This window comes from Hoplias malabaricus, chromosome 18 (assembly GCF_029633855.1).
Source record: "Hoplias malabaricus isolate fHopMal1 chromosome 18, fHopMal1.hap1, whole genome shotgun sequence".
Taxonomy (NCBI): Eukaryota; Metazoa; Chordata; class Actinopteri; order Characiformes; family Erythrinidae; genus Hoplias; species Hoplias malabaricus.
Window position 1 is genome coordinate 10,600,397 of NC_089817.1, and position 16,625 is coordinate 10,617,021.

General features: G+C 38.1%; 1 protein-coding gene across 2 annotated transcripts; it reads right to left on the reverse strand.

The window, feature by feature from the left end:
• Positions 1 to 4,868: 4,868 nt before the first annotated feature.
• On the reverse strand, positions 4,869 to 16,118 carry apbb1 (amyloid beta (A4) precursor protein-binding, family B, member 1 (Fe65)). 2 transcript variants are annotated; one of them, XM_066651036.1, is made up of 14 exons: positions 15,986 to 16,118; positions 13,499 to 14,329; positions 12,075 to 12,280; positions 11,865 to 11,918; positions 11,711 to 11,787; positions 11,532 to 11,592; positions 11,201 to 11,347; positions 10,992 to 11,119; positions 9,662 to 9,776; positions 9,138 to 9,222; positions 8,945 to 9,025; positions 8,356 to 8,471; positions 8,016 to 8,189; positions 4,869 to 7,560 (listed from the first exon to the last, which is right to left on the reverse strand). In XM_066651036.1, exons 2-14 carry the CDS (start codon positions 14,295 to 14,297, stop codon positions 7,399 to 7,401), a joined length of 2,205 nt encoding a protein of 734 aa, XP_066507133.1. In that variant the 5' UTR covers positions 14,298 to 14,329; positions 15,986 to 16,118; the 3' UTR covers positions 4,869 to 7,398. The 2 variants fall into 2 exon arrangements, with proteins under 2 accessions (XP_066507133.1, XP_066507134.1); XM_066651037.1 differs by having other exon boundaries at positions 13,499 to 14,326; positions 15,986 to 16,097.
• Positions 16,119 to 16,625: the final 507 nt, after the last annotated feature.

A 16,625-nucleotide genomic window follows, 5' to 3' on the forward strand; every position in this document is an offset into this window, starting at 1 on the left:
GAAGAGGAAAAGGAAAGAAATTGGGAGGAAGGCAAGGACACACAGTGGACAGGCAGCCTGTACTGACACTCATTCACACCTATACAAGATTTCACATGGCTAATCCACCTACTAACATGTTTCTAAATTGTAGAAGAAATTGCAACACCCAGAGGAAACGGGCACAGACACAGGGAGAACACACTGCTCTCCTCACAGACCGTGCCCCAAGGAAACAATTAAACCTATGACACCAGGATTCTGGAGCTGTGTGTCAGTGACAAGGCCCGCAGCTGCCCCCATCTGAAATTGCTTATATATATAAGCCTATATATTTATTTATTTATTTATTTTTAATTGAGATGAAAAAAAAAAAAAAAAAACAATAGTGCAGGCTTGTTGAGTTAGGAAAGGATGCCATTTTATCTATCCATTATCTGTAATCGCTTATCCAATTCAGGGTCACGGTAGGTCCAGAACCTACCTGGAATTATCGGGCGCAAGGCGGGAATACACCCTGGAGGGGGCGCCAGTCCTTCACAGGGCAACACACACACACACACACTCACTTTTGAGTCACCAATCAACCTACCAACGTGTGTTTTTGAACTGTGGGAGGGAACCGGAGCACCCGGAGGAAACCCACTCAGACACAGGGAGAACACACCAACTCCTCACAGACAGTCACCCGGAGCGGGAATCAAACCCACAACCTCCAGGTCCCTGGAGCTGTGTGACTGCGACACTCCCTGCTGCACCACCGTGCCACCCTATGCCATTTTGTGCTTCCAGTTAATCATAAATAGCCTGATGGGTGAACCATCCAGTCACATTAAAAATACACCTACAGAGCTGTTGTAAATAAAGGTGTACTTTAAGATTTTCACTGTAGACTATACACAAAACAGTACATCAATTATAATACTAAATAAATATAATGCATGCACTAATGAACACCTGAGAGACTCCAGAATGAGTGTCTTCCAGAAACGTTGAAGAGGTTTATTATCCAGCTGTCAGTCTGCAGCTAGATTGGATCTACACTGGAATTCTGTGGGTACAGGTAAATGTGTTAGAGGCCAATACTGAACAACTTTTCAACAATTTTCTTTTTAATTCTGAAAACATGTCAAACACATCAGACTTCTGACACCAGTCAGTGGTCCGTTGGTGGGCACACAGCTGGGAAGCCTCAAAGAAAAGCTGCATCTGCTCCAATTTATTTTTTTCCTTCACTGACTTTCATTCAACTATAATCTAGCCACGGTTTTGGAGAAATGACAAGATTTGGTAAAAGTGATCACAGAAAAACAGAGAGAGTCAAAATTGCTCACTGAACTAAAGAACAGAAAGTCTGCATTATATTATTAAGCAAGATTTATAACATAAATTCTAACTCTTACATACATTTCCATAATAATGCAATACGTTTTATCTGCCCTAGAAATGATCACTGTGCACCAGAATGTGGTGGAAAATAATAATTAATTATGCCACGATCCCTCTTCTCCTCTCGACCACCTCAGCTAGCTCAAAGACCCCCTGGCCATAGGAAAGGAAAATGTATTATGATTTCCTATTCATTTTCATAGTAGTGTGTATACAATTTAAGAGCGCCCTCCAAACAGTCCAGGTTATTAACAGTAGCGTTGGAGCCATCAGAGGTCCATTCTCAGCTGAAAAGCTTGTTGCACTAGTCATAGCCTTGCTGTCTATTTGGACTTGTGTGACAGCAGCTAATATGTAAACATCTACCCAGTAGACATTAGTTAATTTTATAGCTGAACAAACTACTTCCACCAACGGAACAGCTGAGTACAACATCTGTGCTTCTACCCATGAAACACTACAGAGAACCTAAATGCAATTTAACAGCAGTTTTACACAAACTGAGCATTCAGCAAGTCTGTAAAGTGAATAACAGCAGGCTGCTGATGTGATAAAGCCTGGTTAAAAAAACCCGCTGTTTTTAATGTTTGCTTCCTGTGATTAGTACTGAATACAAAATAAGACGACGAAGCTGTTAATGTGATCATGATTAGGGAACGAGTGCAGTATCCTGCATCAGAATCAGGTTTTCATTAGGATTTTGTGGTATTGATTCATCACTGATTGGAAGTTACCATTTTAAAAATGGTGATTAATGATTTACATGTCCACCCTCTCAGGGCGCTGGGCAAACCTGGGCTTGATGATAAGTATCTAGTTAAAAATACAAAAAGTATGTGACAGTGTTTATTTTTATTTATTATTATTATTTATTCATTCATTCTCACCCATCGAAAAAGGCAGTTTTCACACAAGCCTTGGTGCTTTATTCTTTAACTGTTGTTGCCACCCCTTATACTAAATTAGTTTTCATATTTACAGCTTATGGCTCCATGGAAATTTCATATTGTCCTGTAATGATATTCCGGAATAGCAATCCCAGTGACACAGTGTTACTCCTAATATGAAGTTAGGACATCTGTAGCTACACTACTGCAACAGTACACAGAACACATAGTAAATGATACTGGGCTATAATCTCAGAAGGTCAGGAGCATTTCTGCGGGGAAAATCCCCCACAATAAATAAAATAAATTACAATAACGTCGTTTATTAATTCACTCTCCTTTCCAAATAAATGCAGTTTCAAATTTGTGACAAGAAATGCATTTCATGGAGACAGAGATGCAGATATAAAACAGCAAGAAGAGACTGCTGAATAGAGTCAAATCCTAGGTAAGCAGAAAACACACAAAGAGAGCATGGAAATGGAAATTTGTAATCTGCCGACTGTGTCAACTGAAAACACAGCATATTTACACAGGAATATATTTACCTCCACATCCGCATGTCACACACTATCTGAATATTAACGACTTGGAACATGGGGGATGGATGATGGTCCTGTTGGTTTTGTTTTATTGATTTGAACTCATAAATATTCATTGAGCTTGAATATTTACTCTAATATGTAAATCGAGGCAGCCCAGGACATGATCAGCATTCTGCTCCTCAAATTTGGGTACACATATGACAATTATCACAATAACACACGTCACATTCATATTCATTAGTTTGATTTCTCGTGTTCAAACGTTCAGGCTGGTTGTATGTGATCTTTGCGAAACATACTGCTCTGTCCAAACAGAGATGAATTAACACAAATTTGTAAATGTGACCTAAACACATCACAGTTAGACAGACTCAGTGTTGTGTTGTATCAGAATCCACTGACTCAGAGAAAATAACAAATGCTCGTAGGTGTTAACTGTTTTTGACTATAAGACACTTCTGTCTGTGAAGTGGCTTCTGAATCTGTTGCATAGCAGGTATGAAACAGACTTCAGATTCATATTACCACTGTGGAGAGTGTGCATAATACGACAATGTTTTTGTCGTTATTGTGATATATTTTTCTGAACATACAGCAAATATTGACAAAATATTAACCTGCAGGTGAAAAGCGTATGTGAAACATTCCATAAATAAATTCCTTGTACTGAGTTTTCCATTGCTTTTCTAAATGCAGCAGTACTGCTTTGTTGGTGCATTTCAACACATCTAGTAAATATATACAGGGGTTAGACAAGGTGTGGGAGGTTTCATGGCTAAATGGGACCAGACTGGTGGCCTATCTTCATTAACTGCACATTGCACCAGTAAGACCATGTGCATCCAATGGTTCAAACATTGTGTCCTGAAGGCGGTGCCGTGTATCAGGACGACAATGCACCAATACACACAGCAAGACTGGGGAAAGATTGGTTTGATGAACATGAAAGTGAAGTTGAACATCTCCCATGGCCTGCACAGTCACCAGATCTAAATATTATTGAGCCACTTTGGGGTGTTTTGGAGGAGCGAGTCAGGAAACATTTTCCTCCACCAGCATCACGTAGTGACCTGGCCACTATCCTGCAAGAAGAATGGCTTAAAATCCCTCTGACCACTGTGCAGGACTTGTATATGTCATTCCCAAGACGAATTGACGCTGTATTGGCCGCAAAAGGAGGCCCTGCGCCATACTAATAAATTATTGTGGTCTAAAACCAGGTGTTTCAGTGTCATTGTCCAACCCCTGTAAATAATAAAATGTTATTTTAAATGAAGAGCTTACATTATCTAATAAACTCTTTTTAACAATGCTCTTAATGGTACTATAGTGGCTCATTGACAGTGACAAGGTGATTTTTGCATTTGGTGTCCTGAATTTATTTATGTAACAACTTTTGAGGTTTCTCTTAACATTGTACATTTAATTTGATAAATGCTTAGGACATTTGGCTCCTGTCACCAACACTGAACGATTTTGACTTGTTTCTTTAGAATTTCACATCCAACTCTGAATTACTTTATTTGCATCTTTACTGAATTATGCATTTTGAAATTTATGGGTTTTAACTTATCTTTATGAAATAATTTGATTATTCTGCACATTTCTGAGAGTGAGCATTAGCCTTCATAGTCATTTATATCATGAAAAATACAGAATATTGGCATTGAAGAAGAGTTTGTTTGGATCTTGTGGCCATTGGGCTTAATATTTGTTCAGATATTCATATTGAAATATTGAAATATTGATATTAAATTAAGCTAAAACATGTTGGTAGGGGTAAGGCTACTTGAGATTCAGTACATAGAATCACTATAAGAATATTAAGTGGGTGAAAAAGCTCCTAGCACACTCATTCAGTTGGTTCTGGCTCTGCACTAATTAATGATTGTATGGGATTGGAATTAATATCCCCCTATAGAGTTCTTTTACTTGTATTTTCCATGAAGTCAAAGCAGCACATTTCAAGTACACTCATGTGATTATTTCTTGTTTTGGAAATTAATGTTATCACACAGTGCCATGAAAGAGCAAGAGCCTGGAGACCTGAAAACATACATTAACATTTTATTTTACTCAGTGACACATCATATTAATATACATGTATATACAATACATGACACCTAATGTACATTTTAGAAAGTAAATCAAACAGGCAATAACAAAAAAGGGGAAAAAACCCACAACCTCTCTTACACACCACCCTTCAGATAAAATAGGAAGCATTCTTACAGTCTAGGGGAAAAACACCAGGGAGGATCAACAGGTATCATCTGAATAATATCTGCATATTACAGATAAGACAATGCCCACTATATCCCTCAATTTTGTACATCTTGCCAATGGTTTGATTATGCATAGAGGAGCATGAAGTCGATAGGCAGGCTGGTTATGATGTCATCTGTGTGCTGTATAGCACATTCACTCAATCTTCAGTGGAGTTTAATGAGAAATTATGATATTGCCCTAAACTGAATGAATCACAAGCATCTAACATTTACATTCCTCAAATAAGGGATAATAAACAGATATTATTCCATGTTGTTACCAACCTCTGTTTTTTGAGCTATCACATAACGTGATCTAGATCTACGGTCTTTAGAGTGCATTATGAACAAAGACTCTTAAGTTATATACATGAAATGCTGAGACACGACCACAAACACGATTTTGTTTAGTAGAGAAAACGCAGCGTGGGTTATTCCATGATTAACAAAGTGAGTACAAAATAGAGCTTACAGAAATCCATTTCCACCCATATAACTTTCATTCTTTTATCAGCCATAGGTGTCAATCAAGTCTATAGTCCTCACTTTAGCAGCTCTACCACGTTGCAGCTGGAGTGTAAACAAAAACATGTTCAAGAGTATGTTCAAATCTATTTTAAGACGGAATAAAGAAAAACTGTCAGGTAACGTTTAAAGAAATTTGCTACTAGACAGGGGTGCATTCTGCTACTTTTACTATATTAGTGTCATTATATACAGGAACATTTAGTGAATAATTATCATAGAGCATATCTGTGAATGGCTGTTAATGTTTTTAAATAGTCTGACTATGAGGCAACACATGGTGTAATATTACAAATGTGCATATACAAGACAATCAGTGACACGTGGTTCTTTGAAGTGTCTGTGATCATTTTCAGATGTCAAACTCATTCCTTTTGTTCTAAAATCCACACCAAGGAGCCATTAAAACAGTAGGCTCAAGTGTTGTACAATCCAGTAGTCAGACAAATGAATAAGATAAAGCAGAGGGCGCCCTCTACCGGTGGATCAACACACTTACAGAAAGAAGAAGCATGTGGAACCCTTAGACACCTTAAGAGTGTTAAAATTGTTCAAATCTATATATAAAATGTCTAATCTGATTCAGCCAAAGATCAGACTGAGTAAACCCTCCACACTACTGGGCAGCACTGTCCTTATTTATTGTGAAGTATTTTCCACATTTAGAGTCCCTCCTCTGCGAAAAAAAAAAGAATAAAAAATACCACATAGTGGTGAGACCTTACTTGAGTCTAAAAACAGAATTCCCACCAAGCAGGGAAAATAAAAGAGTATTCAACAGAGAGAAGCTAAATATCTTAGACAAATCAATGCAACGTTCAATTTCAGAAAATAAGTCACTAATGCCCACCTATGCTAGTGAAATATCCAGTTCTCTGAACAGCCGGTTCCTTTTGGAAGACTATGATCCATTAATGCTATTTCAGAAAAGAATATAAATAACCAGCTTAAATAACTCAGCTGAAACCCATCAAAACAAGTAAATAAGAATTCATACAAAGCTGAACAGGTCACATCAATATGTGATCAGATGTGAAAGATACAGAAGAAAGCCAAATTCTGCCTTAGAAGAGCAGTAGAGGTAACGGTAATAAACGGAGTGCATGTCTTGCTTTGTGACAGCACTGCCTCCATTGTGGAGTTAGAGTTAATAATAAAAAAAAAAAAAAACAGTGTGATCTGCTATCAGTGTTAACGGCAAAAATAATGCACACCACTTCAGAGAACCTGAACTATTCTCTTCAAATCTTTCAGTATAAAAAGACATGGGAAAATCTATGGCGACAACAACAGTGTTACAGTACAACAATTTTCTGCTTGTTGCTAGTTTTAGCGTGTTTAACGGCATGCTTTGTGTTTCTCTCACGATGTGCACACCATCATATACCGTGTGTACATTATAATTACAGTAATCAGTTTTGGTCCAGTTTAAGGTGACACAGCATATTATAAATATTCCAACACTCAGCCCAAAATGTACAATTGCTTAATAATCATTGTTATGGTATAAGCAAATACTATATCTAGATCAAAGTGTGAACAAGGGTTGCCTTATTGAAGGTCTAACAGAATCATCTCTCGCGTTATATTTCATTATTTTCTTCTTCAAATCTCTCTCATACACTCGCTCGCTCACTCAACACAGACATTAAGGGAAACCTGAGCTCCTCAGAAGAGGTCAGGAGAAGTGAAATGTGTGTTCTAGGCTCGATGAAAACCTGCTGTGCCTTGTTTGAAATCCCAGCGAGGCAGCAGGCAGGTGGAGATCGTGCTGGGAGGGGAAACAGGTTGGTGGGATGAACTCTTTTAGGGTGTCTGGGATCCGGATCTTTTGAAGCTGCCTAGCAGGCTCTGCACGCCCTTCTTGACACTGGAGCCCACCCTGCGTGCCACTGAGTCTGCAGGGGGTCCTGGCAGGCATGAGATGGTGCTTGGGGGTCTCGCATCCAGACACTTCTGATACCTCAACTAACACAACAAGTATATATCGTCAGACACACAACTACAAAAAAAATAAATAAATAAATCTACCCTTCAAAAGTTTAGAACAACTTATAACCTTTTAAGACTGACACAAAAATATGGCACCCATTTCTTTAAATCATGTTATGTCTCAGGGGCCACCATCAAATTGTCAGAACAAGAGACACAAGAAAGATGCTTGGTTTGATATTCTTTAAACACAAAAGGGTTTCTAGATGTTTTGATAAGTGATAAATAATATACTGTGATCCAACATTTTGGACATGTGTTAAATATCTGTTTTGTCCTTTTTTGCAAAATACATTGACGTCATATGTTTATCTACAAACAAATTGGTTTTGTTTTATAAAACATTTATTTCAAGCTCAAAGACCCATCTATTTTAAATGTCACATGTTTTAGTAACATCTCCATGTTCTGTGCTTTGTCTTCTCACTTACCATACAGGCAGCTTGCACAGCCTCACTCAGGCTGGCAGCATTCGGCTCACACCAGAACATGTGGCAGATGAAGTCTCCAGGGCCTTCCGCCATGATGAAGGCAAAAGTGTGAACATCCTTCCCAACACCCATGAACGACAGGAACCGTACACGACACTCTGACAAAACCTCAGTCTACAGCCACAAAAATGACAGGAAATACACAACAATTATATGCTACTTAAAAATTGTCCCATAAAATGCTACCAATCTAACCCGAGTAGTTCATAATAGCGGTATATTGATGTGAAAAACATCACAAAATACAAGTAATTTACATTATGTATACTGCTATACTCACATCTGAAACAAGAATAGTAAGAGTAGCAGAGGCCACATTCACAGTCACAGGGGTCCACTCTCCTTTGTTCATGGCGCTAAGGGCTGTCTCCAAGGCAGAATTGACTATGTCCATGCCTAAATGATGCACATACACAGTAAGAGGAATGTCTATTAGTGGTGGTGGTGGGTATGGATCAACCACATTGAAATGTACCACTTCCTACAGTCAACTTAGTCTTATACCCAGCAGAAGGAAAAAAATTCACAACAACTAAGTTAATATCAAATACGAAAGGACAATGTCGCATATTCAAGGTTTGTTTTCTCAAAAGATCTTTGAAGATACACTCTATTAAAAAACTGTACTTAAAATAACTGTGCAGGTATTACATCAGGACTTTACATTTGAATGATTTGTTGACTACAAAAGGCAAGAACAAAATGTTACTAACAAAGTCCAAAAGGAAATTGTCCTGAGGTTGAGCCAGACAATTATTCTAAATCATCGTGTGGACAGAAGCATGCAATCCCTGACCCTTATTATAAGTAGATTCCACATGATGGCAGCAAAATATAAAAAGCCAAAAAGAATAAGCCATGTTACTCACCTACTGGTTTTGCCACTGCCACATTACCAAGGTAGCGCACCTGGAAGCGTTGGACTAGCTCATTCTTTGGTGCTGGGAACTCTAAAATATGTGAAGAGACTGTGAGGAACTACATTCTGCCTAATTGTCATTGTAATATAAACAACAACGTTATACAAAAGGTATTTTCTGGTTGCATGATTTGAAATCCTACCCTGGAATGGGAGATCCACAAGTTTGGAAGGGTCAATATTGAGTCTGTTTATACTTGACTTTGAGGACTTCCTCTGGGCCATAATCTGCAGAGAAACCATCAGAAAAAACAGTCTCTTTATCCTAATATGGTGTGCTCAGTTTCAGTTTTTTAACATATTTCATAACAAAAATGAGAATACATCTTTGATAATGTACTTACGTATGAGTATATAGAGAGATCAAAGAATTATATATTAGCCTTATGCTAAAGTACAGGCTTATTTAAACATCTAAATTCTCTTTCTGACTGGTAAAGGAGGTGTTATAGTTTCCTCCTTCAAGAAATAGAAGTTTTATTTGTTTAACCGATCCCTTAAAATATAACAAGACTTAAAACTATGAATTATGCATAAGCATATAGATTTTATATGCCTGGGGCCAGCGTGGTCACTACTTCGCTTTATATTTATAACAGATGCACATATCACAGCGTTGGGAACTAATCTGAATATATTGTAGACTCCATAGCAAAAACATAGTCACCTTGGAACAGATGTCATGCATGCTGGTGGCAATGTTTTTGGCAGGAGTATCACATCTGAACACATGACACTTCAGAACATGGGTCAGCTTGTCTCGGGCCACGTAAGCAAAATCCCTGGGGTGAGAAATAAACATTAGTGCTCAAATACGTGAAATAGTATTTTCATTGAGAGTATGAAAGAGAAGACAGATGGCTATGAGAGGAAAAGTGCATAAACTGGAAATGGAAATGAAATGGAGAACAAGAACATATTGCACTGGACAAAATAAATCTAATTACTTAAACTCCTATTTTATAGATTCAGTGCATCAACCCTAAAAAAAAGTTACTAATGCAAATATTCTTAAGACGTTTGAATCTTCTACAAGTTGCAAAGACACATAACACATCCAAATAATCAGAGCAACTAGTGGAAATTATTTTCATCAAAATGAAGCCGGAAGGGAAAGGTGAAAATGAGCTGTGGCATGACATCAGCATTAAAACCATATACATGGAAAATTGTGAACAATAACAGCAATACACTACCTCTCCCTGAGTCCCAGAATGAAGCAGCGTAGAGAGAAATTAAACAAGGTTTGAGTAGCAAACAAAAGAGGGAGCACAACAAAAGCCAAAATGTGTGTACCAAGTTAAAACAAAATTGACTTTAAAAAGAAACATGCATAAAACCTAACATTGTGTAGTGTTGATTTAGCATTAATTAAATAAATATAAAATATACAAAAATAAAGCTAACTCAAGAGCAAGCAAATCATACAGTAGCAAGGTCTTAATTTCAGAAATAATATTAATTGTTAAATATTCTTGAGTATAAGAAAAGAACTGCATTGAGGAAATAATTGCAGTTGTTGCTACAATTATTATTAATGTTATTACTATTATTACAGGAGTGGTAGTTTTAATACATCTCACAATCTTGACTGAGCTATTTTGATCTCACTTTCATTACATTAAAAAAAAATATATATATATATATATATATATATATATATAGTGTAGCTCAGCTATATTTGTTAGTTCTAATAAAGATGTGCTGGTGAGATAAGATTTGGCAGAGAGGAAAAAACAACAGCAATACTAGAGAAAACAAAGATTAAAAAACAGCATGAATGAACCTGAATATTACATAGTCTATATACACATTTATGTATTAATCTAGATTTCTGGAAAGTAACAGCAACACAGGATCTGTAGAACTGTGGGGAAATGTGCAAATTCTCAAAATTCAACAAATTTACAGCACTACAAAAAACAACAGAAGTTAAATCATGAGATTTCTTCTTTTCTGTACTTGTAAGAACAGCTAGGCTTGTTTATTGTACTGACCTGCCATTGTCTCGGCCAACTCCCCACACACGAATGCTCACTATTGGCTGGGAGTGGAGCAGAGTCTGCCCCAGAGGATCAATCAAGTTCAGCATCTCATTCTCGAGCACCAGTAGCATGTCTTTACCCTAAAAAACACCATTGAACATGTCACCAGTTTTCATTAAACATATGCCTAATGATCTTCTCCATATAATAAACGTGCATACCTCTCCCCAGATGCCAGCAGTATCATGGAGGTTGTGTTTGTGGTAGGAAAGCTGTCTGATGCAATTATTAACAGCAATGCTGCTCTTGCCAGGTGCCATTTCTTCTTCTGAAATTTCCACCCAGCCCAGAGATCGCACAGCAAAACACTACAAGAACATAGAAACACAGAGGTGACAAATGTTTAGAAGATAGAGAGATTAAAATATGTTTCTAGTTCTCAACTATTTTATTAAGTCAGTTTCCAATTTCACAAAATTCAACAAAATTCCAGAACCAAGATTCAGTACAGTAGGTATATCTTTTACAAAGTGTTTATTTCTATCTCCATACCTTGGCCTCCACATCTGTGCTGTATGAATTTGGCTTCTCATCTCCTTCTGACTGGGAACAGCTGGGAAAAAAGGGTATATATTAAATATAGAAAATAAGAATCGGTATATTTGCATACACTGAAAGTAGCATTAACAATACATTCATGCTTCTCTGAGAATGTTAAAAAAAAGGCACACCTGAGGTTAATGGAGGCATAACGTAGTGTAGCCCCCTCAAACTCCTTTAGACTCTGATCAGAAGTAACATCCTCCTCCTAAAATATAAGAATGACAGTAAAAACCCAGACTTTCAAGTCAGTCTGCAAACTCTGACAGCACTGACTTAACTTACCTTCCACAGATCATCATTGAATCGGTTTGGACGGGACACACTATTCCACGTGATCTAAAAACAAAAACACTGATTTTAAATCCACATGTGTCCATTCCTACTCAATTTATATACTTTCTCCAAAATATGTACTTGCTATAAAATCTTAAAATTAAATACCGTGTCTATATGGTTGAATATGCTCAATAGAAGAATGCATATTGCTCATACCTGTGGCTCCTCAGACGGAGTAATAGCAGGGGAGGTGCTGGATGGTCTCTCTTGGGCTGCACCCTCCTCCAGAGGAGACGGCGGTTCCCACTGTGTGGTGCCTGTGGGAATATGCCAGTAGTAGGTGCCTGAAGTGTCCCGCACCCGCATCCAGCCAGCTGGTAGGTCTGTGTCTGTTTCAAAAGCACTGCGGTCCCAATACGACTCTAATATTCATACCAGATGGCGGTGGGGGTGGAATAAAGGAACAAAAATAGAGGAATTAGAAATCTAATAGCAGGCTAGTCTCAACACAGTTTTGCTTGTCTGAAACGATCACCCGCTTGCAAGTAAACAAGTGATGAAATAACAGGACAGACTTGACTAAATCAAAGAATACAGCAATGATTTAACCTAATGTAATCATGACTAACATTCAAGAAATGTTCCAGCTTTTGCTAGCTCTGCACACTAAACAGAATAGACATCTGATGGAGTGTCCATACTCTGCAGTCAGTTTCAAGCCCATACTAGTAACCCTGGGTATCTCTATGTAAAACAATCAATGCCATTTTGAAACTTTAAAATATGATGCCTTGTACTGTACCAAAAAGATAAAAATATACATACACTTTGCTGTACAAAACAAATATCCCATGAATGCCAATAAATACCCTAATTTATTTATTTGGTTCATAGCATACAATACTGCTATATGAAAACTAAAACTACTTTGCACTCAACATTATAAGACTAAGAACTGTTTTATTTGTTGTAGTTAGTATGATTTGGCAGTAGTAATCTATATTTTGAGTACTTTGTGGATATTCAATAATGCTGATGTTTAAAAGCAAACTATAAAAAAAAAAAAAAAAAAAAAAGCCATAATATCAGTACACATGGGAGTTATGTTGTTCATAGTATAGACTTAGTCCAATCTGTAATTTGATAAAGTTCAGTGACATTCAGTGGTTATATTTATCTTGACAACAACATAATGGTTTGGAATATGTTTTGTTTACCATAAGGCATGACAGCCAAGGTCTTATATATTTATTCTTTTTAAAAGCCACCCATTTTCCCCTCACAGAAAAAATGACTTCAAGTTACTAATAATACAGATTTATAGCATATTTTGTTTACATGCACAGCTTAACTACAAAGTGCATTAAAATATGTTTAAAAGCATAATGGTGCAAACTTACTGGATACAATTACATAATACCTTATTTTGAAAATTATAAACCTTGTTCCTATTAATCAGAATACTAATCTGAAATAGCTGAAATTTGTCAGATCCATTGTACTGGAGTTGGTTTGCATACTGCAGCCTTCTATGGTATCAGTAATGCAAAATTCAGTTTTGGGATAAAGTTGTTTGGTTCCATTTTGTACACTACCACTGTACATCAATATTAAAAAAAAAAAAGCAAACAGGAAGTTACCTGGATCTCCGTCAGGGGTGCTGTTGGCAGTGCTCCCTTGGGACAGAGACATACAGCTGGAGTCCTCATCACTGGCTCCATTCTTGCTGAACAGTAAGCATGTGTTTCTGCCTCCGCCTTCACCGCCTTTCCTCGACTCACTGGTGCTCTGTGCCTCAGAGGAGTCTGTGTCCTTGTCTCCTCCACCAAGAGGGAGGTTCTCCTCCTCCTCTTCTTCCTCATTCTCTTCAACCTTGCCTTTGGGGGCCTCAGAGGTATCAATCAGAATAGGCTCGTTGGCTGTGTTCCTAACATCCAAGTCGGAGCATAAAGCCTCCAGGGTCTTATTATTCTCCAAGTCATTGCCTTGCACCCCAAGCATGGAGTTTCGATTTGGGTTTATGTCAGGGCTTTCGTTTTCATTTTCGACCAGGTTTAGGTTCTGATCTGGGTTTCTGTTCAGGTCCTGCTGCTTTTCAGCTACTTTCCGCATCTGGTTCTGACCTTCCTTCATCCATTTGGCATTGCTCCCAGATACAGGGTGACTCTGCTCATTCTCTTGATTCCTGGCCCGTTCTTCCTCGAGGTGTTGGAGGGATGCATCATCATCATCTAGTCCTCCCATGATGCCGTTGAGAAGTTGTGATGGGGTGGTACTGGCGTAGATACAGCGGCTCTTAGGAGAGGAGGTACACAAACCTTTAGCTTTGCCTAGCTCTGCGTCCAGAAGGGCACTGTGGGGACAGCGCAGGTCAAGATTCAGTGAGGGGGGCAAACAGGTGTTCTCGTTGGCCAGGTCTGAAGAGTTCTCCAAAGACATGGCACAGAGCTGAAAGCCTCTGGGAAGGGCTGCTGGAACAGCAAACAACAGCTTAATGTTTTGTATTATCATGACAATAATAATGCAATAATGTGCTGAACAGGTTCTGTCTGTGATGTAGTTAAACTTTTGCTAAAATTACTTAAATTAAACTTTCTCTCCAATCAAAAACTAGAGTAGAGTTACAGAAATATCAGAAGATGTTCTAACTTATAGAACTTACAAAACATACAGTGAAATTCCTTAGTGCATTTATCAGCATGGGAACTTAAGTCTGTTAGATGACCTGTTGCCATTTTGTTTCAAGAACAACTGCTTAAATTCAGAACTGACAGTCAAGTTTGGACTTATCGTCAAATACTAAAAAGTAAACATATTGGAAATAGACCAGAATAGAAGTAAAAATATTACTAACTCACTCGTTCCTTTATCATAAAGTCACGGTGTGTGGTTTAATATGTATTGTGCAATTATTGAGAAAATAAACAAATCTAAATTTTTCACAGTGGTGGTGAGGTTTAACGCCTCGAAAAACTATCTCACATTCCAACATGAAATGGGTAAATATAACATTGTTTGATGTCTGAGACATTATTTTATGTTGGTCTTGAGAAACGGTTTGTAAATAAAGTTGTATATTAAAATTCATTAATAGCAAATAAGTATATACAGGGTATTTCAACACTATTGTTATGAACAAAACTATTATAAAGCCTTGGTTCACAATAAAATTGCTATGTATTCATTGGATGGATCACCACACCGTAAAGGAATCCTGATGGAGAAGATTTCCGTCAATGCACCATTTCGCAGCGAAACACTCTGAATGACAATATTTGTATCTCTAAGAAAGACTCAAGGAATTGTGGATGTTGTTTTCTGACATATTAATAGATGTGGCAGCTGTCTACACAAATAGAATAAATTCCAGCGATGACATTGTCGCTCGGTGCAGGTTGGGTGTTTCAGTGTTGTGGCAGCGTGAAGAAGGCCCAGTGAGTTAAGATGGAAACTAACGTAGCACAGATCGTGACTTCTCTCATCAATGTTACACAAGTTCAACGACTGTCCCTGCTTGCCTTATGTTACAAACATGCCTGTCGCTATTCTTATCTAGAACGCTACGTTATTACCAAAATAACCACCTCGTATCTCTACAGTTAGTGAACTGTTTGTTGTAAGTTATAATGTTATTTTTGACTAATACTATCCGCTGCGCATTTGCTTGTAACGTTAGCTACGGGTACGCATTTAGATTTAGTCGTTGGTGAATCAAAAACCTTCTGGCTGCGAGGCTGCAATTGTTTATTAATTTTTCGTTCCACCTTAAATGGTGCCCTAGACTTCAGAATGTAACTGCGGCACCATTTAAGGTGGAACGAAAAATTCGAAATAGAATCCAACTTAAGATTAATGACTGTCTACGAGGACCATTCAGCCACGAAGAATATTATACAGTGCTAGAACAGTAAATAAAAAAGGTCTCGTAACGTTAACCGTTGATTTAATAATGCATAGGCCGTGCCAACGTCAATTCTCCCGTTAGCCAACCTTAGCCTCCTGCTCCATCATCTCACTCCCACAACATAAACACACCCAGCTGTCTTTAACCGAGCAACATCAGCCTCAACTTTAAAAAACCTTTCGTCCTGAACATAAGACACATAGATCAGAAAATGGTAGCTCACCTTTTACAGAGTATCCTTCATTAATATCTAATAATTCGGGAGACCAGGTGAATAAAACAGATAAAACGCCTCCTCCTCCTCCGCTCGGCTGTACTCTCTCTCTGCAGCAGCTAACGGGGCTAATGCCGTTAGCACCGCCTGCGTCACTCTGCCCACGTCACCGTAACGTCAGCGCGCAGGAGGCAACGACCATTTCACACACATTTTCTTTTCCACCCGTTTTATTATGTCCGTTTTTGTTACACACCCGTTATCTATTTCATGTCCTACCCTTTTCCCTTTCCCCTTGGTTTTCGTATTACACCCGTTTTTAATACATTTTACAAAGATTTTTTTAATCACACCCTTTTCTTTCCCTTCCCTAGTGATGCCTCACTAGTGTCTGAAAATGTGTGGATTAACTTATTAAATCACTCGTTCGTTCATTCATCTATTCATTCATGTGTAATTTGACAATGAGAGGGAGGAATCTAGAGCAGAGCACACCAAACTCCACACAGTGACCCGAGGTGGGGTTGAACCCACAGAACCCCCAGGACTGTAGTTGTGTGACTGCCTGGCTTAATATTCTAGTAATTAAAATTAACTCATGGCCTACATGGGTTTCCTCTGAGTGCTCTGCTTTCCTCCCACAAACTAG

Excerpts from the sequence above, each read along its gene's own strand:
- apbb1 (XM_066651036.1), bottom strand. The coding sequence starts at position 14,297 with ATGTCTTTGGAGAACTCTTCAGACCTGGCCAACGAGAACACCTGTTTG. Across the intron at positions 11,348-11,531 it reads GCACAGATGTGGAGGCCAAG|TGTTTTGCTGTGCGATCTCT; the intron begins GTATGGAGATAG and ends ATGTTCTTGTAG. Across the intron at positions 8,472-8,944 it reads GGCAGTGGCAAAACCAGTAG|GCATGGACATAGTCAATTCT; the intron begins GTGAGTAACATG and ends TGCATCATTTAG.